The sequence below is a fragment of the Stegostoma tigrinum genome, chromosome 3 (assembly GCF_030684315.1).
Source record: "Stegostoma tigrinum isolate sSteTig4 chromosome 3, sSteTig4.hap1, whole genome shotgun sequence".
Classification (NCBI taxonomy): domain Eukaryota; kingdom Metazoa; phylum Chordata; class Chondrichthyes; order Orectolobiformes; family Stegostomatidae; genus Stegostoma; species Stegostoma tigrinum.
The window spans coordinates 60807159-60832644 of record NC_081356.1 but is presented as its reverse complement, the minus strand read 5'-3'; the positions used below and the strand labels follow the sequence as shown (position 1 = coordinate 60832644).

Here is a 25486-nt window from a genome sequence, read left to right as displayed (position 1 = left end):
CTCTGATCTTCAGCGAAATGTCAGAGACCAAGAAGCTGCAGTGCACCAGGCAGATGACAAGACTCTGGGCTCATCCTTGAGGTTGCTGATATTGAATGATCAGTACGAGGTGTATGAAGATCTATTGGTGCTTCCTGAGGATGTATATACAGTAGGAATGATAGCTCAGGACTCCATTCAGACCAAGCAATCTCCCTGTCTTCTGAACATGTGGCTTCCTCCATTGAGAGACGGGGATCAGTAATAGACAGTCAGACCTAGTAACACAATCAATGATTCTGAGTAAAGGTAAAAAAGTGTGAAGCTGGATGAACACAGCAGGCCAAGCAGCATCTCAGGAGCACAAAAGCTGACGTGTCGGTCCTAGACCCTTCATCAGAGAGGGGGATGGGGAGAGGGTTCTGAAATAAATAGGGAGACAGGGGGAGGCAGACCGAAGATGTATAGAGGAGAAGATAGGTGGAGAGGAGAGTATAGTTGGGGAGGTGGGGAGGGAATAGGTCAATCTGGGGAGGACGGACAGGTCAAGGAGGCGGGATGAGGTTAGTAGATGGGAAATGGAGGTGCGGCTTGAGGTGGGAAGAGGGAATAGGTGGAAGGAGGGAATAGGTGAGAGGAAGAACAGGTTAGGGAGGCAGGGACGAGCTGGGCTGGTTTTGGGATGCAGTGGGGGAGGGGGGAGATTTTGAAGCTTGTGAAGTCCACATTGATACCATTGGGCTGCAGGGTTCCCAAGCAGAATATGAGTTGCTGTTCCTACAACCTTCGGTTGGCATCATTGTGGCACTGCAGGTGGCCCAGGATGGGCATGTTGTCCAAAGAATGGGAGGGGGAGTTAAAATGGTTCTCGACTGGGAGGTGCAGTTGTTTATTGCAAACCGAGCGGAGGTGTTCGGCAAAGCGGTCCCCAAGCCTCTGCTTGGTTCTCCAATGTAGAGGATGCCACACCGGGTACAGTGGATACAGTATACCACATTGGCAGATGTGCAGGTGAACATCTGCTTAATATGGAAAGTCATCTTGGGGCCTGGGATGGGGGTGAGGGAGGAGGTGTGGGGGCAAGTGTCTGCACTTCCTGCGGCTGCAGGGGAAAGTGCCGGGTGTGGTGGGGTTGGAGGGGAGTATGAAGCAGACAAGGGAGTCACGGAGAGAGTGGACTCTCCAGAAGGCAGACAAGGGTGAGGATGGAAAAATGTCTTGGGTGGTGGGGTCGGATTGTAAATGGCGGAAGTGTTGGAGGATGATGCGTTGTATCCGGAAGTTGGTGGGGTGGTATGTGAGGACGAGGGGCATTCTCTTAGGGCGGTTATTGCGGGGGCGGGTGCGAGGGATGTGTTGCGGGAAACACGGTCAAGGGCGTTCTCGACCACTGCGGGGGGGGGGGGGCGGAGTTGCGGTCCTTGAAGAACGTGGACATCTGGGATGTGCGGGAGTGGAATGCCTCATCCTGGGAGCAGATGCGGCCTGATCACATGCTCAGATCTACTACAGCAACAACGTAAAGTAGTCAGTGAAATAGATAACATAACTTGAATCACATACTGCTCTTCATTCAACTCAGGTTAGCAAGAAGGGCCAACTGGACTCCTGTCGGTGGATGGGCTGCAACTGCCTCCCTCTACAGTCAGTGGCCCTGACTACAGTCACCTCAGCCGCTCCACCATGCAAATAGCAAGGGAGGATATTATTCGGAAAGAGGCAGACTCAGAATGTTGGGAACTGCCCACCTCCTAATTCCTGCCTCCAAGTTTAAAATCTGGCCCAAAAATCTTGATGGTAAGGTCCTGGAGAATGTTGCTCAGTAAAGAAACGTTGGAGTGCAGGTTCATAGTTCCTTGAAAGTGGAGGCACAGGCAGATAGGATGATGAAGGCGGCATTGGATATGCTTGCCTTTATTGGTCAGTGAATTGATTATATGAGTTGAGGGGAGGGGGTTCATGTGGCGGCTGTACAGGACATTGGTTCGGCCACTTTTTGTGTACTGCATGCAATTCTGGTCTCCCTGCTATAGGAAGAACGTTGCGAAACTTGAAAGGGTTCAGAAAAGATCTGAGAATGTTGCTGGGGCTTAGAGGGTTTCAGCTATGGAGAGAGACTGAATAAGCTGGGGCTATTTTCCCTGGAGTGTCAAAGGCCGAGGGGTAACCTTTTAGGGGCTTATAAAATCATGAGGGGCTTGGACAGGGTAAATAGGCAAGGTCTTTTCCCTGGGGTGGGGAGTCCAAAACTAGACGGCATAGGTTTCAAGTGAGAGGGGTAAGATTTAAAAGGAATCAAAGGGGCATCTTTTTCACGGAGAGGGTTGTGTATGGAATGAGCTGCCAGAGGAAGTGCGGAGGCTGGTATGATTACAACATTTAAAAGGCATCTGAATGGGTATATGAATAGGAAGGGTTTAGAGGGATATGGGCCAAATGCTGACCAAAGAGCCTGTTTCCGTGCTATATACCTCTATGACTCTAATAAAGTCAAGAATCCTGAATGTACTTTTAAAGAGGAGTCTCAATTTGCTGTATCATTTTCAAAGATTTATACATAAACATGGCCCTTCTCCTACAACCCCTTTAAAATTGGATCACTTAGTTATGTTGTCTTCCTCATTCTTGGTATCGGACTATATCACTTCTCTGCATTGAAATTCATCCAGCATGTCTTCATAAAGTCTATTCTCCTCCTTACTGTTTATCATATTTCTAAGATCTATCCCACCTACAAACTTTGAAATTGCGCCACATATGCATGTCCAGGTCTGAAATTTAAAACTTTGGTGAGGTGAGGGGAGGAGGGGTCACAATGTTTAGTCTGACCCTCCAGGAGGAAAGTTAACAGTTAGCCAAAAGGCTTGAAAGAAGCCTGCACACAGCTATGGCATGCTGTGGATGGAACAAATTAGTATAAAGGTGGGACTTCTCCTCCTCAAAGGATCCAGTTCAGTGAAAGACTTTGGCTGACCTTACAAAAGGTTTTAAAGACCATGCAGGGAGGAAGGACTGGAGGTTACTATTTTCCAGACAGGGAGACTGGCTGCTAGCCTACACCATGGACATTATTTTTTTTAACAAGTCTATTATCTGGTACTTCATCAAATGCCTTTTGAAAGTCCATATACATAACATTAGACATATTTCAGCAACCCAAGTTTGACTGATTAATTTAAAATCAAACATGCACTTTTTCAAATTCTACAGTTTCACTTTCGTAAGAGAACAGAAGTACCTGGTGAGCTCTTCTTTGACTTTCACAGGTTCACTAGGATAGAACTTCACTCTAAAACACATGGTATACGGAGGCTGAGCTGCAATATCACACAGAAATAAGTGAAATCAGTAGAAAATATACATTTTTACAGGACTGCAGTAAACCAGATATTTATTCAAAATGTGTTCTTAGCCAAACATTACCTCATGCAATAATGAGCTCTGTAATTTCAGGCATATAACTGCTGTGAACAAGGAAGCTCATTTATAAAAATGGGATGAAGATGCATGAAAAGGCAGCTTCAAAGCAGGGTGCATGTCAATAAATAAAGTATACAAAACATTTTACTTCTCATGATACTTACTGCATTAAATACATTTGAAGTATAAGCCTCATTTTGCAATGCAATCTTTTGAGTTACTCCCCTTGGCCTACAAGTACAACAATGATGGGGCTGCTCTCCAGTAAGAAAGAGAGACAACTTGTGCTGGTTTAACCGGAGGGTCACCATACTACAGGTGAGAGGAGAAGTTGAGAAGGAAAGTCCTTCATATTAACCTCAGTTGATGCACAAGTTCAGCCTGCGCTGCTGGCATCACTCTGCATCACACATCAGCCAAGTGAGCTAACAAGCCTGCCACATTAGGATCTCATCTGCTCCAAATTTATTTATCTTGATCAATAGTGATAGAAGTCAATTTTTTTTTAGACGATCAGGCCAAAATGATTTAATAACTTGCTTTAATTGGCAATAACTTTTTAAGTGTTCTCTTTGTGGAGCAATGTTCACCTATATTAATCTGTGATTGCTAGACACAAATGAACTACAGCAATCGGATATATATAACAGCAACAAAGTGGAACTGATTGGAGGAACCTGTGTAAGTTCATAAGCTACATTCCAACCCCAACACATATGCCCAAATAATCCAATGAAAAACAAACTTGCCCTGTCTGATCACTGCAGATGCATTGAGTGATTGAACTCCCACTTCAGTTCCATTAATGGGGAATTAAGAGAGGTAACAGGTACCATAATATTATATGTTTGCAGATCATAATAGAGAAAGGCATAAGTATGATGAAAATCAAGCTATTAAAATAGAGAAATGTTGATTTTGTGGGATTTAGGATAGAACTTGCAAAATAAAACAGGAAGCTATTTTGGCAAACAAAAATGAAAAACAATAGGGGAAACATTTAAAGCAATGTTCGACTGAGTGTGGGGAAAATATATTTCACTAAAATGAGAAAATAAATTGAATCCTAGTTGTACTCCATGGTTAAACATTTCAATAAAAATGTTGGCAAATATGGAGTCATAGGATAGGTGGCAGAATAAATCACTAGTTGGTTTCAAGACAGAAGACAGAGAGTGAGAACAGCCGAAGGTAGGAAGTGGTTTCCAGCAAGGAACAGTGCAAGGACTACAATTGTTTGCCATTTACGTTAACAATTTGGATTTTGTCATCAAAAACACAATTGTTAAATTTGCAGATAATTCTAAATGGAGGAATATTCACTACTGAAGAAGTCCACAGCAAATTATAAGAATATATTATGAAAACTGCTGAATGGGAAATAATTGGCAAATAAAGTTATTTTAATAATAACAATAAGAAAATCACTTCTTATTTAAAGATGGTGGTTTATGTTGGTCAGAGGAACAAAGGGATCACAGAAAACAAAGCCAGCAATCATTAAATATTAATTTACATGCATTCAAGGTTATGATTACAGCAATGCAAGCATTAGGCTTTATTTCTGGAGGAACAGAATTGAAAAATTATGGCTAAAACTCTATCAAAACTTGATTAGACTATATTTGGAGTATTACATTATTCTGCTCACTACACCATAATAAGGTTACAAAGGCAGTACAGGAGGGACAGAGGATGTTCAAAGATAAAAACAAAAATCTATAGGTATCTGTATCAGAAATGGATGACAGGATGGATCTTTTTGCACTTGGCAAAAAACATGGAGGCCTAAAATAGTTAATTTTTTTTTGTAAATCATGAGTTATTTTGAAAAACGTGAACACAGAAAGAATGTATCCACTCGTGGACAAGTGGGTATCTAGAAGCCATTGATTTAAGATAGTCACCAAGAAATCCAACATAAAATTCAAAAGAAGCTTTATTATCCAATGAGTGATGACATTTTGGAATGTGCTGCCACAGTTGAAGCAAATAGTACCAATATATTTTAGGGGAAGTTCAAAGTCATTTGAGGGAGACAGGAATAGATGGCCACAAAGTTAGAGAAAAAGTCAAGATCAACTGGAGTGTAACCAATAGCATGGATTGGTTGGAGCAACTGACCAGCTTCTGTGCCATTCTTTGCATGTTCTCCTACATAAGGGTTGCACTTAAACCAGGTGCCACAGATGCATCAGAACATTGCAAACCACACCTCTGTTAAGGTTTACATTGTATCATATCTACCCCTCGCTCTCTTTATCCCTTAAATATTAACAAGTTTAGCACCAATGAGACACTAAGCAAACTTTCCTAGAAAATTGATTGCATAACTCACTAAGCCTCCAATATAAGAGGGAAGTAGCTTTTGATCATTATGGGCCAAAAGTAAGCTCCTGTCCATGTTGGTATAGAAAAGAAGTGGGAACCTAGAGCCCACACCTAAAATAATATCTTTTTTATACTTTGCTGGGGGTGATCAAGCAAAATGCAGGAAAAAATTGTAAAATTGTGGATCAGAGATTACTTTGTTTATAATCTGTGCTTAATTTTATTGCTAATGCTCGTGAGAAGTAAATATTGTTTATTTTGTATTTTAAAATGGTAATGCCTAGATTACTTATAATAGCACAATAATTAAATTTTATCTTAAGATAATCTGGTCAAAAACTATTGTTTTGTATCTCATGTATAATAACTCACCTGTTTAATGACTTTAGTTTAATTGCATTACACAAGCCATTAACACTGCAAGATTGAGTAAGAAGCTAATGCTTTGAGGTAACATGCTCGTATCCAAAATGTAAATAATATTATACATATTTCACCAGCACACCCACCTGGCAGAAGGCAACTCTGGTGTCACTTCTTAGTTCTTGTTGAACACACAAATGTTGAAGAAGCAAGTTCAAGATAACACGGATTATTAAAAAAAACTACAAAAATAACCCACTCACTGCCTAGCATTTCCTCTACCTTTGTACTGCCTCGATGTTTAGCATTTTACAATCAGTCTGAATTGAAGCTGTTTTCCTACTACTAGTTGTAAACTAGACATTACCATTTCATTTGAATAACATCTTTAGCATATCCACACCCTGTAAAAATGAAATACTAAACATTGTTCATCTAAATAAGTGCCCAAATATATGCTAACACTTAGAGTAGAAGGAAATGCAAAGGTGCATATTGAACATCTTTTTCAATCTCTTATGTGAACGTTAAAGATACAAACTAATAAACAGCAAATGCTGGAAATCTGAAAGGCCAACAGAAAATACTTGAACTTCACAACCATTTGAAAATAAACAATTATTTTATGTGTAACCATTCATTGAGTCACCAAAGAAAAGTGAACTTGAAATATTGGCCAATATTTCTTTAATAATACAAACCTTGATAAAATAACTTAGTTCCTGTGTGGTTATATTGCGTAGTATATTCATCAACCAACTTATAATTGCACAGATGCATTTGCCCATTTGTAGTTATTCTGAGAATCTAACTGAAATCTTCTTATAAGTCAGAGGGAGAGCCATGCAGGTTAGGATGTAAAATTCCAGATTTTCACATATTCCCCTTTTTTGTGGCTAATTGCCTGTTCACTTTCTCAACAAAGAAACACGAGCTGCTTTGAGTCCTGGACTTCATTTAAATAAAGTCAACAAGATGCCTATGCTAAAAGTGTATCTCAGTACAGCAACGTTGGGATAGTCTTTCCAGTTGAAAGAGGGTAGATTGGAAGTCTGCTCGGTGACGCAGTGGGGGCTGGGTGTGTGAAGGATGTGGCTGGCACAGCAGCAGCCCACAGTATTTTTATGGGGCCCTAAACAGTGCCAGACAAGCCAACCCCATTCACCTACACCACCTATTAAATCAAAACATTTAAAAATCAAAAGGTTTAATTAAAAATGTATGACTTGCTTAAAAAAATCATTAGTGGGTCTTTTTATAATCGCATCTTGTTCAAAGTGTTTTACAAAAATTGTCATAATGCATCTGAAAACTCTTTACAAGATTTTTTTTCAAGTCCTACCTGTTATTGGTTGTGAGTTCTGTCTCAACATATCGAGAACAATATTTACCTGCTTAATATCCAGTTTGTGGGGGTGATGATTGAGATAGGTTTCTGAAGCATGTTCTATGTTGATTAGCAATTGCACAACCAAAAATTTGCTAAAATTTGGTGGAATGATTGCAAGGAATGTATCAGCTATTTTGTGTATGCACACCTCCTCCAAAACTGCACATGCACCCAGGCATATGCCTGGTCTTCAGAGAACAGAATGCAGAGGAAACGTTGCTTTGTTAACCTTTCAGTCTGAAATGTCCTTGTTTCTCTGGCTTACCTGAAACCTGAAGCCTGTAAACCATGAAGCTGCTTGCAGTTTGTCTTGCCTGAAGCATGAATCACAATAGTGCATCTGTTAGGAAGCCACACATCGCTACCAAGATTAAGGCAGCACTAAATCCACAATCAGCTTACGTGTATCACCATATATTGCAAGGAAACAAATCACCAACTCCACAAGTGCCTACCAGGGATTTCCATAAAGGTTAACATGCAGGTACTAAGACACACAAGCACAAATAGTGATTTCCAGCAGCACTGCTATAAATTACTATTGACGTTAACTATTAACACAGGTACTTACAACACTATAAATGAATAGAGAGGTCACCTATATAATAAAAGCACAGCCAAAAAATCTGAGAATCAAGCAGCTTCAGAGACCAGAATGATGCAGCAGCATCAGATTCAGACAAAAAAGGCAAAACAATCAGCTTTCAGCACAAGGGAAGGCTCAGGCAAGGCAGACAGGAAGTAGCTTCAGGTACCAGTAAGTTAACATGCTTCAGCAAGCCCCAGTTCCCATTTCCTCTGTAGGTGGCTCTCCAAAGTTCAGGTATAAGCACAAACTGCAGGACTGGTGACCAAAAGTAAGGCTGGCATAACTGCAGCAAGTCGACAGCCAAGTCAGAAAGAGACTATGAACTCTTCCAGGAGTCCTCAGATCCTTTCACTTCTTATGAATGGAGGGCAGGAAGATTATGCACAATGGACAGGGTTAGACTGGTTCTTCTGATAGGGTAAGTGACCCTCTGCATTCCAGGGGAAAAGACAAGCACTGATAGTAAGGAATTTTGGATCCACTTAGGAGAGCACTCAAGGAATTTCCTAATTTTCCACATGACCAGTCCACCGCTTTGCATTAAAGCAATAGAGGGCTTGAGAGGTGGCGTATTTCATGTTTATAATCTTCTTTGTTTCTCACTACATGCCTCCTTATTTATTAATTGTTACACTGCAGCATTTTGGTCTGACGGACTACAACCAACTTCCAGGAAATACATTGCTGGATCTGAATGGAATCTATTAGGCATCAGAAAACCACGTCTGTAAAGGAATCTGTCAAATTCTTTTCTTTTTGTGATTTAGGTTAACAGAGCAAAATCAGGTGGGTTCCTTTGCAGATGTATGCTACAACCCTGTCCTATTTACAGACTTACACTGTAAGCAGGTCATGTAATACATGTCAACCTTAGAAAATCTCCTTGAAATAGCCTTCAAGGGATTTTTTTTTTACTGCCAAACATTGAAAATTGTGTTCTTTTTCTGATCTTTCAGATAACCAAGAGGATGCGTCATGTCGCATTTCAGCAATCTGTGCAGCTATTACATGGCATCATGCAATACCTTACAATCATATAGCAGCAGGCACCAAATATATTCCTTACAGGTCAGAATCTATTTGTGATTTGTGAATGGAAACACTTCACATTATTCAATTCAATTGTTGTCTGTGAGCATTGTTGTAACATCAATGAAATGGGCCAAAAGAACTACCATCTATGGTGCCAACACATGCAGGGCTATGTTTATAACCAGTTGAGGGGGGGATTGGGTCACCTTCATGCCTACAGGTAAATATAAACCCAGTAGCCATCCACATTATTTCCTCCTCCGGTAAGGAGGCACGTAAAAAACAGCACAGCTTATCCAATACAAGACACGCCATGCACTCCCATTCTAAGGAGAAACAGCAGGAAAATTACAAAGAAAATAATATAAGGATTACACAAGCTGCATTGACAGAAATTGCATATTTTTGATTCAAAGCCAATTTAAGTGATTGAAGAGTCGGGTGGTTGGTCTCATGCATCCTAATGTATAACTGGGTCCACTGGAGATTTTTTTGACAATAGAAATTATGCACAGTTAAACAGGGCTATTACACATTGGTAGGAGAAGATTATTAATGAATGGTTAGGTAGTTAATAAGTACCTTGCATTTATACAGCACATCCTCAACATAGCTCACTTTGGTATTGATAGATAATTTCTGAAGTTCAACAATGACCAATATGCCTTCCACCAACAATGCTATGTTTCTGAGACATAGGCTGGAATCTTCTGGGCCCACATGGACCTTTTAAAAGGGTGGTCAGGGGAACTTAATTGACTGTGTGGCCAGTTTGTAAGCAAAAAAACAGAAAACACACATGTTCACAAACCCGATAACATGATGCATTAACTTATCGGAGTTGACTTCTTCGTCCAAGCTCAAATGAATACAAACGTGTTCCATTACTTCGCTCCTACATAGCCAAGCTGGTTCTTACACAAATGCTCACACATGCTAAGTGGTGAAGTCTCTCTGTGTCAACTAGCTCATGAAAAAATCTCAGTCACATGCAGTCTTGCTTAAAGTTTCTAAATACTTACAGCATAAGGCATGAAGCCTCTAACTCAAGGCTCAGCCATTAGTGCACGAGAGTTCTTAAACACTTACAGTATAAAGGATGAGGCCTAATCAGAAATAACCAGCTATGAGTAGTGCCAATTAGATTTGGTCTTGCTTGTTGTAGTTTAATGCCTATGGTATAATGGTGGGAGGTTGGCCAGGCCCACTAGCCTGAATAAACAAAGTAGCCGTGCTGACTTACATCAGTAAACTTGACCAGGGCAGGAAAGCAGTAATCAACCTAAAATCGGGTCTTAACTGAAACAGAAAAAGTTTCAGAGGAAGGTGGAATGGATGGAAAGGAACAATAGTGAATGGAACTGAAAGGGTATATTTGTCTGAGGCACTGAAAGGATCCAAGCAAATGGATGAAAGCAAAGTGGAACTTAAGGAGAGAGTGGCAGAGATAGAAGCACATTGACAAGGAAGACTATACAAAAGGGTGGAGAATACAATGGAGTAATTACGTGCATTGTGTAAGGAAAACTGGTGCATTGAATTAGATAATGTAAGGCTAGGGCTGGCATGGAAACTGGGAAGGAAATGGGATAAAGGGAAGAGCAGGAGTATGAAGGGAGATAGTGAATGGGCTGGGAGTTTGGGGGGAGTAGCAATTGAAGATGGACAGGTGGATATCAGATTAAAAGAAGGCCATCTACGCTTATGGGTGTGAGTGAGTGCACTCGAGAAGGAGAGAGAGAGGTTTCTGAGTGAATGGCTCAAAGAAAAGATTTACCATCACCATCTTTCTAGAAATCACTTTTGTAAACAAGAATTAGATAATGCACAAAGCAATGTGTGGTGGATGGGTCTGTTTGCAGGTATTCCTGCACACTCCAAACAGACCTAACTGAGGGAATTGAAACAAAAACTACGAAATATTCTTAGATCAACACACAATTAAGGGTTTTTCAGCAAAGGGAAGCACTCATTGCAGAATAAAGTGAATAAGCTCTGACAATTCCAAATATCAACATCTTAACCACATCTCACCTTTCATTAACCTTTGACCAGAAGAGTGCTGCGATATTTTCCCAGATGAACACTGCTTACACCTTGGAGTGTATGTCACCTCTACATTAAGTGATAATGGGTAGGTGTTATTTGAGGTAGTTATTTTATCTTCGGTCAATCTATTGATTCGTGGTCAAGGATACCACAGTGTACAGTATCTGAAGATGAGGCGCTGTTTCTTTATAACAACAAGGCTTATTGCATGAAAGCCAAGGGCCAATTACATTTGGACAGAATTATATAGAATCATACAGTACAAAAGAGGGTCTTTATTAGGAGAACCTTGGGGAGCTGATATAGATATATTATCTCCCTCGGAAAGCCACCCTCAAACTGTGTGTCGTATCAGTAGAATGCACGGAGTCAATATATCACAAACACTGAATCACAGAATCGTAGATCCCTCCATGATCATTACATCATTCATCAGCCACTGAAGAATCATCAGTAGTGGTGACAGTTTGGGGGGCTGAGGTTAGGGTTTGGGTGGGGGTGGGGATCCGGTGAGTAGGGAAGGAGTGTGGATTCTTCTATGGCAAAGTATTTACAGGCCTGCGTATTTGGAAGTTAAGGACATAAAACAGAATAGTATGCAGGCAGTAGATTTCAATTTTTTATGGTTATATCAGAGGGGCATTACCAGAAAAATGAATATGGTATTGGGGAAGGTAGCGATTTAATGGTTCTAATTGATAGGTGATTTGGTGTCGTTGAAGAGTAGATGCAAATCAAATCACAGAATAGAATCTCTACAGTGCAGAAGCTGGCCATTCAGCCTATTCAGTTCATACCTAACCTCTGAACAGCATCGCACCCAGACCCAGCACCCTCCCTCATCCTCACAACCCAGCATTTCTCTCAGAGCTAATCCACCTAGCCTGCACCCCCCTGGACACTATATGGCAATTTAGCATGTCCAATCCACCGAACGTGAACGTCTTTGGACTAGAGGAAGAAACTGGGCCACCGAGAGAAAACCCATGCAGACACAGGGAGAACGCGCAAACTCCACACAGACAGTGGCCTGAGGATGGAATCGAAACCGGGTCCCTAGAGCTGTGAAGCAGCACTGCTAACCACTGAGCCACCATGTTGCCCCATCAAGAAATATCAATGATCTGATCGCGCAGGCAGTTAAATATTATAGTTCCTTTGCTGTTGTACGTGCAAACATTGACAATTGTGTAACAGCCATTAGCATTGTGGTGCAAGTAGTGCATCACTGGTAGCTGCAAAACCCTTTAAAACAAACTGATTGCACATGAGACATGTGATGGAGAATCCTGTCATACAATCTTATTTGTGACAGTGCTCTTACAATGCCAACTCAAACTCATAGTGGCATGACACAATGAAGACAATTGCACACGCCCCAGCCAAGTGCAGCAGATCTTTTTTCCTCTTGTGGCACTGCAGCAGGATCTCCTGAGCCACTGACCTCTACAGCTATGTCTGTCTAGTCTCCCTTCGTCAGTCAGGATGGCATCCTTTTGCCATCCCTGGAGAAAAACACATACTTTCTTTCCTGGACAGCCTTCAGGAGAACTTATAGGGAGGTATTGGTAAAGCGTGGCACTGCTTTTTATCTTGTCTCTGACATCTGCAAGGGCGGGAGTGATTAGTAGAGGTTGAGTGATTCTCCTGGTTTGCAGAGGGTGAAGTGCTGTCTAGATGCCTTTTAAATATGATGTCCACAAGTTGGAATCCAGAAAGTCCCAGGAGTAGATGGAACATCTTACTGCCTGCTCATAAAATCTGCTGTTCTGTCCATACACAAATAGACAATGAACTGAGAAGGAACTCATTACACACATTAGGTGGATTGGCCAGGCTAAATTGCCCAGTAGTATCCAGGAATGAGCAGGTTATATAGTATCCAGGAATGAGCAGGTTATGTGGATTAGCCATGATAAATTCAGGGTCACTGGGATAGGGTGGGTCCGGGAAAACCTCAGTGGGGTCTCTTCAGAGATTCGGTGCAGGCTCAATGGCTGAATGGCCTCTGTCGGTACTGTAGGGATTTTATGAATCTCTGAAATCCCAACCCCTTCCCCAAGTATCTGCTGCATTTAGGCCCACTGCCACACTAAATCTCAAGAAAGTAAGATTCCATCCATGGTCATAGTATTACATCTGAAAAATGTCAGATCTAACATCCCTGCAATATTGAAAATCCAGGGGGAGCGAATGGCAGTGGCCAGGTCAGGATGCTGGGCATCAGAGTGGCACATAAGCCCACATCAACCCCATGACAACTGCTCATCTGAACTAAAGAACCGGTCCCCATCATGGACAGGACCAATGTCATCTATAAGATCCCCTGCAGAGACTGTGAGAAACACTACATCGGACAAACAGGAAAGAAACTAACAACATGGCTACATAAACACTAACTGGCTACAAAAAGACACGACCAGTACTCAGTCATCCCAATCCACATGGATAAAGAGAACTACCAATTCGACTGGGACAACACCAAAATCCTGGGACAAGCTAAGCAGAGGCAGGCACGGGAACTCCTAGAGGCCTGGCACTCCACGAAGAAAGCCATCAATAAACACACAGAACTCAACTTCGTACACACTCCACTACGAAGGAAAACTGGAAGTGAGTCAATCCAGCTCAACAGACTCCAGAGTTTAAAGACCACGTGGGAAAGCACACCCGACGTTCATCGGAGACTGCATTGAGAATGTTACCCAGCATGGTAACGAAACGTCTGTGGAACAACAAACCAGCTCGGCGAGCCAACCAACCTCAACACCCACAACCCAAGATACAAATCTACTCCAAAAACCTTAGGTCAGGTCAGCCTATTCATAAATCAATTAAAAATATAATCCTGCCCCGTCACTATTTAGCTCAAAGTAAGTTGCCCAGCAGCTTTTCTTGGAAGAGCTGATGATAGCCAAGAAGTGATGAGACCTCCTTTGGGGGCATTTTCTATGCCTGTCAAAGGTGCTCCCTGCTGCACGGTCATATACTACCTTTAAGCCTCTCCAAACTGCATCGTAAACCTGGTTCCCAACCACTGCCCCCACCACCAACCCCAACCCCCAATCCCCAACAGCAACTCCCCGCCCACCCCCACCCCCAGTACCAGTCTCCAGCCCCCATGCTAGGGACAGTCTGTTCTCACCAAGATGTCAGACTGAGCTGAAATTTGACTTGCACAACCTCCATTTCTTCATGGAATGTCCATCGTGTCAGCAGTGACCGCTGTTAAAACACTGTCCTGCTTGCACCACAGAGTTCCCAGTCATTCAAATTGTTTTGGAGATTGCTAAAGTGGGCCTTCTCATAGAGAGGGGTAAAAGTCTCACCCTGAGATAAGTAGCAGAGAAGGTGACTTTTCATGATTGAATGCTGACCTTTTGGTCAGGGTAAGAGCTGTAAAATCACTGTCCTATATAATCCATTCTAAGTGGCCATTTGCAATACAGGTATTTTGACGTTTGCTGTCAGAGCCATTCCAGGCTTGAAGTAAAAAATGCCATACATGCCCCACCTTGGTTTTCCAAATTTACGATATCCATCTGGTAGACTTTAAAGTGACCAAAGGGAAAGTTGAACGACATCTGAGTTCTTCCAGAATACCCAGTAATATGATTGACCAAGCCAGCTTTCACTGTCATTTACTTCCCTTTTCCCAGTTCCCGCCTGGATCCTTTAGTGGGGTGGCTCTCTATTTAGCAGTCTAATGTGAAAGGTCTTCAACTTGAAAAGGTGCATCAGAATGTTCATTAACCAAGAATCAACTTCCAACAAGGCCCAAGTCTTCAGTTTTGCGTATGTATTGTAGATACATTAACTACTTTATGCCAACAATAATAACAAAGCAAATTATCCAGTCAAAATATGATTATTAGACCAGTGTAGAAGTCTTAGGATCTTCCAGTGGGGAAAATTCAAAGCAGCAGATCATGGATGTCATTAAAGGGCAATCAATTGTCTAAATTATTAATTAGAATCATTTCAAGGGGATCTACATGTAGTAGAAAATCAATAACTAACTAAAATACATGGGATGAAAACATACAGCATGTCAGAATGCAAGCAATCAACACAGAGTGACAGAGATAACAAAGTGTGGAGCTGGATGAACACAGCAGGCCAAGCAGCATCTTAGGAGCACAAAAGCTGACGTTTCGGCCCGAAGCGTCAGCTTTTGTGCTCCTAAGGTGCTGCTTGGCCTGCAGTGTTCATCCAGCTCCACACTTTGTTATCTCGGATTCTCCGGCATCTGCAGTTCCCATTATCTCCAGCACAGAGTGATAGCTGTACCCAAATGAGTTATCACCAAGTAGCAATACCACTTGAGTTTGAGATATAAATACATCTGAATTTTCTAGCATTTTCACAATCAACTGCTAATTCCAGAATAGAGTGTATGCCTGATCTATGTTGAACTGCCAATAAAATTATAGTATCTAGTAGGTTCGGATTCAAGTCCCAGATGCCCCAGAATTGTATCATAACATGCCTGATCAGATTGATTAAAAATAAACTTTAAGACTGTCAATAATTTTAAAACCATATTTACAAAGAAAAACATCTATCAAAACTTACATTTCATTTGCTTCACAACTGACTTGTTGGGTTCCAGCCAATGCTATGAAAGAAAATGGAGATCAACAATTAGACAATATTACAAATCCTTTTTCTCTTTGTTTCTCCCTTTCTGTCTCACATACACAAATTGCTTTGTGTTGTGTTGTATAGCTGACAATTAATTTCAAATGTTCAGTTGAGTATATTAAGAATGTGAATCTAAAAAACAAAGAAGTGTTTGTTCAGCATTTACTGTGTACATACCAATCATGCACCAAATTTCAAATGCAATTAAACAAAAGAATCTCTTGTGTTTGTGGAGGATTCAGAAAGATCATTAAGCAATCACTGCTTCCTAGTTAAAGTACTTTTATTTAAAAAAAGTTATAATGCTATAATCACACATAGCAGGACAGTTGAATATCTAGAGCAAATGCGATAAGTGCAAGAAATCACATAGGTTGGCTGGAGTCAGGAAATGCAGCACCGATGAAGATGGAATGCTTAAACAATATTAGTAATTGCATTTGAGTATCATTCAAACAAAACTCCTCAAAGTCTATGGTTTACTCATGTGACTCTGTGCTGGATCATCTTCAAGGTCGACCACCAGCTTTCCTGACCTCTATGGATTGGTGAGATCCTTGTCAATGTTTCCTTAATATTGATAGCTTCCTGGAAGAAAGTTTAACTCTTTTTTTCCCCAATACTGTAATTTGGACATTTCTTATAAAAATGTACAGAAACTTGGAAATAAAAAAGTAAATGTTTTATTTTTCAAAATTAGTTAGTTCTATATAAAGTGAACATAAGAAGTTTGAGGTATCTGATTACTCTGTACACAATTGAGGCAGATGGTATTAAGTCCATTCCAACCATTTTTGTGCAAGGACCTCATTTCATGCATACAGGAAACTACCAATATGAAGGAAACATTGACAAGTATCTCACCAATCCATGGAGGTTAGGAAAGCTGGTGGTCAACCACGAAGATGATCCAATACAGAGTCACTGAAAAGGGAATAATGTTTCCAAAGCGAAACAGAGGAATTGGAGCATGCAAGAGGATTTTGAACAAGCCTGATTCTGAACATCATCCTCTTAAACAAAACTTCTGCCTCGTTCATTAAAAATGTCAATGCCTGGAGCTGGTATTTAAATTTTGTCTCACCCTGAAATAATATGGGCAACTTTAGGGCACGAGTGGAAATTTCACCTTGTGAAAGATGAACAGTTCAAGAATGACAGCTGGATTAGGGACGCCTGACTATTTTAACAGCTGAACTTGGGGTAAACACATAGTTGAGGGTGCACATAGGTCCCTGAACAGTCAGGGAGAGTTGGAAATCAAACGTACAACCAAATTTCATTGAAGTATAATCATGCGTAGCAGGGGATTTTAACTATCCAAATATTAACTGGGATCATTTTAGTTTGAAAGGTAAGGAGGGAGCAAATTCTTAAATTGCATCTAAGAGATCTTTTTTAACCAGTGTATAAAAAGCTCAGTAAAGAAGGTTACAATTCTGCACTTAATGTTCCCATATGAGCCCCGGCAAGTGGAAGGCATGTCTGTCAGGGAGCATTTTAGAAATGGTGACCATAAGTCAGTTTGATTTAGAACAGTTATGCAAAACGACTGGGATAGGCCAAGAACAGAAGTTCCAAACTGGGGAAAAGCTACTTTCAAGAATTTTAATAGGATAATATTAGCTCAAATGGCTTAGGAATCTGCAGATGAAACCATGTCAGAGCAGCGGGAGGCATTCAAGAGGAAATAACAAGAATACAGGGTAAATGAATCCCTGTAAGGACAAAACGTGGATAAAAATCTGTGAACCCTGGCAACTCAAAGGACATAGCATTAGGGTAAAGGAAGAGAAACGTGACACCTACCAAGCATTCAATACAGCAGAGTCCCTGTAGTAATATAAAAAGTGCAGGGGTAACTTAAAAAGAAAATTTGGAAAGCTATGAGAGCTCTTAAGAAAGCACTGATGGGTAAAATAGAAGAAAACACAAAGGTTTTTGAAAAATATATACAGTAAGACAGTAACTAGGAAAGAACAGGGCCCACAATGGAGAAGATATCAGTACAGACCACAGTGTACACTTTATGTCAGTCTTCCAATGGAAAAGGACAAACATCAGGGTAGAGGACTGTTGGTCATACTTCTTCAAATTACAGTTTTCTGCTGACAATGCTTGTTTGAGAGATTCAAATATAATCTTCTGCCATATGTAATATCATACCATTCCTATGAGCTCCCTCAATGATGATTCTTTGTCAGAGAAGTTCAGAATGCATGAAGGCAAGAAGTTGAAGAATTCATAGAATCGCCTTTGGTCTTCTTTACCTTGGAGGAACAGCTTGTGTCTTACATTTTCACCTTTGCCTGGCTTGGGGAATATTCCACAACTTGAATATATAGAGCCATAAAGAATTGATCTGACTTACATTCAGTTGGCACATCTTTTTGTTGAACAACAGTCCTTGTGAAAAATCACCATTACAGTGTAGAGGTTCCAATTATGTTCTTAAATAAAAGGAGTTCCAAAGAAGAGTCATACTGGACTCAAAATGTTAACTCTGTTTCTCTCTCTACAGATGCTGAACTGACCTGCTGAGTTTCTCCAGCACCTTCTGGTTTTACTTCAAATTTCCACCATTTGCAGTTTTTTGCTTTTAACCAATCATACACTTCTCTGGTTTTTCCCATTATCACAATACCATCAGCAATGCATTTGTAATTTATGTAATTCTGTCCATATGCTTTTGAAAGAGGTGTGACTGACAGATAAACTGAAAGGTAGTGATTTCCTGAAATTCCCTGGCTATGTAACAATCAATATCCATGTTTGGCTGCCAGTTTTTGGAAGAATTTACCTCCAATGTGCCTGGTATTCAATTCTTCAAACTGGATGTTTTCCTGGGCATCTTTTTATGGTGAAGTTTATACATCTCAGATTTAGACATATTCTGACTGCACCATCCTTCGCTAGAACACACATTATTGAACTGTACCGGTTTGTGTGGTAATCTATACAGGAATTATCCCATTGCATTTCACACCATCTAGTTTGCACTTAGGTTTTTTCTTATATGGGAACACTGCACTTTATGAGAAGTCAATTGACAGAATGGCATCTTCTATGAGGTGTGAGACAGCTTCGCATTTGAAATTTCTTATGGATCAAACTTATGCAAGAACAATTGTTGTAAAGCCTTAGCTGACTCAATGTAAGTATGTGTGGTCTTTTCTGTTCACATGGGTACTTTGGTGATCTTGTTGATAATCACAACTTTGAGATCCTCACACACTGCTGGTGTGAACAAGCCTACCAGGTAAAATATGTGTGGTTTCAATGCTGAGTTGCCACAGCTGTATTGCATTGTTAATGTATCAATGCAAGGAATAAGTAACGCATTATATCCAGTTAATTTAGGTTCTTGTTTGTCCCATTGATTTCCAAAGATCCTGGAACATTCCTTTCAAAAGTTGGACTGTTAGGATATTTGCATTACCTTGTCTGTCAGTTTTAGTTTTGAGAATTTGCTTGTCATTTTTCATTGGGCATATGACATTGGTTGAGACAAAAGCTTATAATTGCCTGAATTCTCCCACACAATGTTTTACATGCACAACATTGAAAACCTGTCCATCTTCAGATTTGAAGCTGTTCTAATTATCTTGGGTCTGTTTGACTGTGAATTATTTGCATTGGTTTACTTTTACACAAGTCTATGGTGCACACTTTATGTTTTTGACATAGTGTCATGTCTGTGTACCATCTTCAGTATTTATTTTCTTCTGTTAAGTGTACTGCAGGAATTTCTGGAGTGCTTCTGAATCATGTCTACTTTTTTTTCCCCCCACAGTCTTCAAGCTGCATTGCTGTGTTTTTTGTTCTGCCTTTTTGTTTCAGAAGAAACAATGACTACTACACACCATAGTTGTTCATGCTATCCACATGCAAAAAAAAATACATGGATTCCAATAGAACAAAGTGTGAAGCTGGATGAACACAGCAGGCAAGCAGCATTTCAGGAGCACAGAAGCTGGCGTTTTGGGCCTAGACCCTTCATCAGAGAGGGGGATGGGGAGCGCGTTTTGAAATAAATAGGGAGAGATGGGGAGGCGGACCAAAGATGGATAGAGGAGAACAAGAGAGTTGCAGTGGGATAGAGATTCCCTGAGGTTCTCCAGAGGGAGGATGGTAACTGCTTCAGGTTAGGCATCCCTGGAAGAGGCTTCGCAGTGAGGTTAAAATTGTGATCAGAGATAATGGGAACTGCAGATGCTGGAGAATCCAAGATAACAAAGTGTGAAGCTGGATGAACACAGCAGGCCAAGCAGCATCTCAGGAGCACACAAGCTGACGTTTCGGGCCTAGACCCTTCATCAGAGAGGGGGATGGGGAGCGTGTTCTGAAATAAAATGGATTCCAATTGCCTGAAGATATTTGCTGAGTTTCTTTACGGTTAAAACCAGAACAAACACTTCACAGTAATTTCTAGACACACCTTTTGTCAAGGGTTCTACAATGCAGAGTGGCCATGGCCTCAAGTCATGTGATGACATGTAGCTATTTGGCCTACCTACAAGTTAAGCTTTAGAAAGGAACACTATTTTTGAAGTGTTAACACAGTAATCAATGCTCATCCTTGCAAGAGATTTTGGATTGGGGAATGATGGGAGAAGAGAAACTTATGAAATTATTTCACCGGGGATCAAATAACATAGTGAGGTCACCTATATATTTTAGTATCAGTATTGTCAATGTTGCTTCCTTTACATACCTAGTAATACACGGACAGTACTCATCTGGGGCAGCCATTGACAATACAACTTAAAGGCATCATAAGCTGTGATGAGATAAAGTTGAAGCAGGTCTGATAAGTATTTTTCTTTATATATAATTGGTATTTTTAACCCGTGAAAGTTTCCCTAAGTTTAATCTTGTGCTGCTGTGCGTGTTCTTTACATTTCTGAGCCGTGCAAATCTGCTGCTGCATTGATCCTGCAACACTTTTAGCTCTCTGCCACAAGTATTGATGCACTCACACATCAGTCTATAATGAAAGGGCCCCAGTTCTTATTGATGCATCAGTCAAGATAACAACTGAAAGGCCTCAGCTCATTTGAGCATCAATGATCTAGTTAGTAGAAATTTCGAAGGATGAGAAGTGATTTCACATAAATATCAGATACTTAAGGAGTTTGACAGAGTGAATATTGAGAGGATATTCCTCTCATGGGAGAGTTTGGGACAAGAGGGCATAGTTTCAGAATAAAGGGGTGCCAATTGAAGACTGAGATGAGGATTTTTTTTCCTGTTAGAGGGTTGAGAGTCTTTGTAACTCTGCCACAAGCAGCCATGGGGCACAGAGTCCTTATGTATATTTAAGGCTGGGATAAATTGATTCTTGATCAGGAGGGGAATCAAGGGTTATGGGGGAAAATGCAGGCTTCACCCAGAGAGTTGTGAGCGCATGGAATAGTTTACCAGTGGTAGTCGTGGAAGCGGAGTCATTAGTGACATTTAAGCAACTCCTGGGCATGCACATGGACAGCAGTGAATTGAGGGGGATGTAGGTTAGGTTATTTTATTTTTGGATTAGGAATATTCCACGGCACAACATCGTGGGCTGAAGGGCCTGTACTGTGCTGTACTTTTCTATGTTCTATGTTCTATGAAAGCGGATATGACGCATGTTGGATCAGCCATGATCCGACTGAATGGAACAACCTTACTTCTTCCTGTTTTTACTTCTTATTGCTTAATAAGGAAGTAAGACAGTTTTACCTCTCTATTAGATACATTAATACATACCCGTTGTTTCTCTGGGTCAACATATCTAATGCCAAAGTAATCCTTTTCCAACAAGCTGAAATGATTGCAAACGTGATCAATGAGGAATTGACCTTTGGTGTCTCTCTGCAAAACAAAAAGAAGTGTTCCTCTCAAATAAGCATTAATGGGTGTTATCATCATTTCACATATTATCAATTTATTATATTTGCATTTCATGGTCAACTTTTCTGGCAACATGCTGGCCATTAATTCCTGTCAATGAAAGATTCCCAAAAATGATTTGATATGACCAGCATATTGCTAAAATAACAGGGCTGCAATTTTGATATTTTTCACTCAATGATTGAATAAATAGCTTCAGATTATTCCTACGTGGGTTCAGATTAAATTATTTGAACACTGACTGAGGATATGAACTATGAATACTATTTAATAGCTGCCCATATGGCCAAAATATTATTAAAGTGATGATTCAACATTTTTGAAAGTTTATAGTTGCTATTACATCATCTCTTTAGTAGCTAAGTGACAAAATAAATCAAGCTTCTGAATGAATTTTGTGCAGTTTCTCCAAACAATAAGGTGAAATATTATGGATGCTGGAAATCTGAAAATATTAGAAGAACGTAGCAGATTTGACAGTGTTAGTAGATAAAGAGTTCATATTTTCAGTTGATGACTTCTAATCAGTACAGGTGTACAGGACCAGGAAAGAGGGAAGGGAAGAGAGAACAAAAAGGGAGGTCTGTGATAGCAGGAGATTATCAAAATTTTTGCAAATGTTGTGGAGATTGGGAAACCTTCAAAATGGTGGCTGAGACCAGGATTCATTTGCAACATCTCAATTATGCTGATAGATGCAAGGGACCATGACTCACACCTAAGAGAATCCTGAACTCAGTATGAAGAGTATGAGGAGCTACTGGGGGAGTGTAGCAGGTACATGTTGGGCAGAGGGAAGGAAGGGCCATTAGAGGTGGGCTGAGGTGCACGAGTTAGCATGGAAAAGAATAAGGGAAGTAGAATTAGCATGAATGAATCAGAAGAAATAGATAGGCATATACAGTGAGGATTAAATGGCCTTCATCTGCGATGAAGTCAGACAACTGAGGAGAGCCCTTTAATTAGACTGCCTTGGCACCTGTAAGCTCCAGTGGCTACGACTGATCAACATTCAAGGTTAACAGGCCAGAGTACGGCCCACCCCACTTACACCTTAAGAACAAAGATCCCATCATCTGGGTAGGTTTCCAAGCAACCTAGGAAATCTAACAAACAAAATCTTAGGAATGATGTTTTAAAGGAAAAGATTGCAGCAATGGAATGACTAAAGATAAGTCAACATATAAAAGTAGATCAAGAGGTGAGGTAACTGAGAATATTAAAAACTCTACTAATATCTGTTGTCCACAAAATTACCAGCAGTGGTAACTGTCTGAAATTGATAAAATCAATGTTGGATCCAAAAAGGCAGTACAGGGCCTAATGTAAAACTTCTCAAAAAGCTATATGAAAGGTAGGGGACTGAGAACAAAATGATCAAAGTAGGAGTGGTTAAAGAATTAAAATGGCAGGTGATTGGCAGCTTGTTGTCATACTTGGAGAATGAACTGGAAAACAGTCACTCAATCCGCTTTTCCTGTTATTCAACCTGTTATTTCACCACTTGAACACTATAACTGCTGGTGAGTTGAGAAGGTCCCCACTGAACTTTCAGGCCCAGTACTGAATTGCTGAAATACTGAGAAGAGTGAATCACAGGTGTCAACTTGAAAACCTTGAAAACAGTCACTCAGATAATAAAATGTGAGGCTGGATGAACACAGCAGGCCAAGCAGCATCTCAGGAGCACAAAAGCTGACGTTTCGGGTCTAGACCCTTCATCAGAGAGGGGGATGGGGTGAGGGTTCTGGAATAAATAGGGACAGAGGGGGAGGCAGACCGAAGATGGAGAAAAGAAGATAGGTGGAGAGAGTATAGGTGGGGAGGTAGGGAGGGGATAGGTCAGTCCAGGGAAGACGGACAGGTCAAGGAGGTGGGATGAGGTTAGTAGGTAGGAGATGGGGGTGTGGCTTGGAGTGGGAGGAAGGGATGGGTGGGAGGAAGAACAGGTTAGGGAGGCAGAGACAGGTTGGACAGGTTTTGGGGTGCAGTGGGTGGAGGGGAAGAGCTGGGCTGGTTGTGTGGTGCAGTGGGGGGAGGGGGCGAACTGGGCTGGTTTAGGGATGCGGTGGGGGAAGGGGAGATTTTGAAGCTCAAGAAGTCCACATTGATACCATTAGGCTGCAGGGTTCCCAAGCGGAATATGAGTTGCTGTTCCTGCAATCTTCGGGTGGCATCATTGTGGCAGTGCAGGAGGCCCATGATGGACATGTCATCTAAAGAATGGGAGGGGGAGTGGAAATGGTTTGCGACTGGGAGGTGCAGTTGTTTGTTGCAAACCCTTGCTTTCCGGAGAGACCACTCTCTCCGTGACTCCCTTGTTCGCTTGCTTTCCGGAGAGACCACTCTCTCTGTGACTCCCTTGTTCGCTCCACACTGCCCTCCGACCCCACCACACCCGGCACCTTCCCCTGCAACCACAGCAAATGCTACACTTGCCCCCACACCTCCGCCCTCACCCCTATCCCAGGCCCCAAGATGACTTTCCACATTAAGCAGAGGTTCACCTGCACATCTGCCAATGTGGTATACTGCATCCACTGTACCCGGTGTGGCTTCCTCTATATTGTGGAAACCAAGCGGAGGCTTGGGGACCGTTTTGCAGAACACCTCCGCTCGGTTCGCAACAAACAACTGCACCTCCCAGTCGCAAACCATTTCCACTCCCCCTCCCATTCTTTAGATGACATGTCCATCATGGGCCTCCTGCAGTGCCACAATGATGCCACCCGAAGGTTGCAGGAATAGCAACTCCTATTCCGCTTGGGAACCCTGCAGCCTAATGGTATCAATGTGGACTTCTCAAGCTTCAAAATCTCCCCTTCCCCCACCGCATCCCTAAACCAGCCCAGTTCGCCCCCTCCCACCACTGCACCACACAACCAGCCCAGCTCTTCCCCTCCACCCACTGCATCCCAAAACCAGTCCAACCTGTCTCTGCCTCCCTAACCTGTTCTTCCTCCTACACATCCCTTCCTCCCACCCCAAGCCGCACCTCCATCTCCTACCTACTAACCTCATCCCACCTCCTTGACCTGTCCGTCTTCCCTGGACTGACCTATCCCCTCCCTACCTCCCCACCTATACTTTCTCCACCTATCTTCTTTTCTCTCCATCTTCGGTCCGCCTCCCCCTCTCTCTCTATTTATTCCAGAACCCTCACCCCAAACCCCTCTCTGATGAAGGGTCTAGACCCGAAACGTCAGCTTTTGTGCTCCTGAGATGCTGCTTGGCCTGCTGTGTTCATCCAGCCTCACATTTTATTATCTTGGATACTCCAGCATTTGCAGTTCCCATTATCACTAAAACAGTCACTCAATCTGCTTTTAGTCTTCTTGGTGGAAAGGGGACCACATGGTTATATCAGTTGAAAGAAGAGCAAGAAAGTTGTTGTTATTTTTAACTGTGGGAAGGGAATAAGTAGAAGTACAGGCCTCTCACTTCATGTACTTGCACAAGGAGATCATTTGCAAAAGAGGAAGGGATTTTTTTAAGGTGAATGAAAAAGTAAACGAGAGTGTCATGGAAGAAATGGTCCCTTGAATGCTGAAATGCAAAGAGCTACAGGTCTGTTTAGTGTTGGCATCATTCTGAAAATAAAGGTAATAGTGGAAAATAGTTTGAATATAGAAGTCGATGGAATGAACGTAGAGGGCCGAGCTAACCCAATAAAGATTCAGGGCAGGACAGACAGGAAGGAGTGAAAATAGACGTGTAGAAAATGGAGCGGATGCTATCAATATATTTATTAAGGAGCTCCTGTTTGCTGTTGATTTGATGGGCACTTAGGCATCACA

At 41.5% G+C, this 25486-nt stretch overlaps 1 protein-coding gene across 5 annotated transcripts in view; it reads right to left on the bottom strand.

The window, feature by feature from the left end:
- frmd3 (FERM domain containing 3) overlaps nucleotides 1–25486 on the bottom strand; it is a 208152-nt gene that overhangs the window by 117157 nt on the left and 65509 nt on the right. For 4 of the 5 annotated variants that reach the window (XM_048527462.2, XM_048527463.2, XM_048527464.2 and 1 more), the window contains exons 2-4: nucleotides 21546–21650; nucleotides 15729–15771; nucleotides 3218–3296 (exon numbers count right to left, since the gene is read on the bottom strand). In XM_048527462.2, coding sequence (XP_048383419.2) covers nucleotides 3218–3296; nucleotides 15729–15771; nucleotides 21546–21650 — 227 coding nt within the window. The remainder of the gene's footprint in view (nucleotides 1–3217; nucleotides 3297–15728; nucleotides 15772–21545; nucleotides 21651–25486) is intronic. The other variant, XM_059644646.1, reaches the window with a different exon arrangement.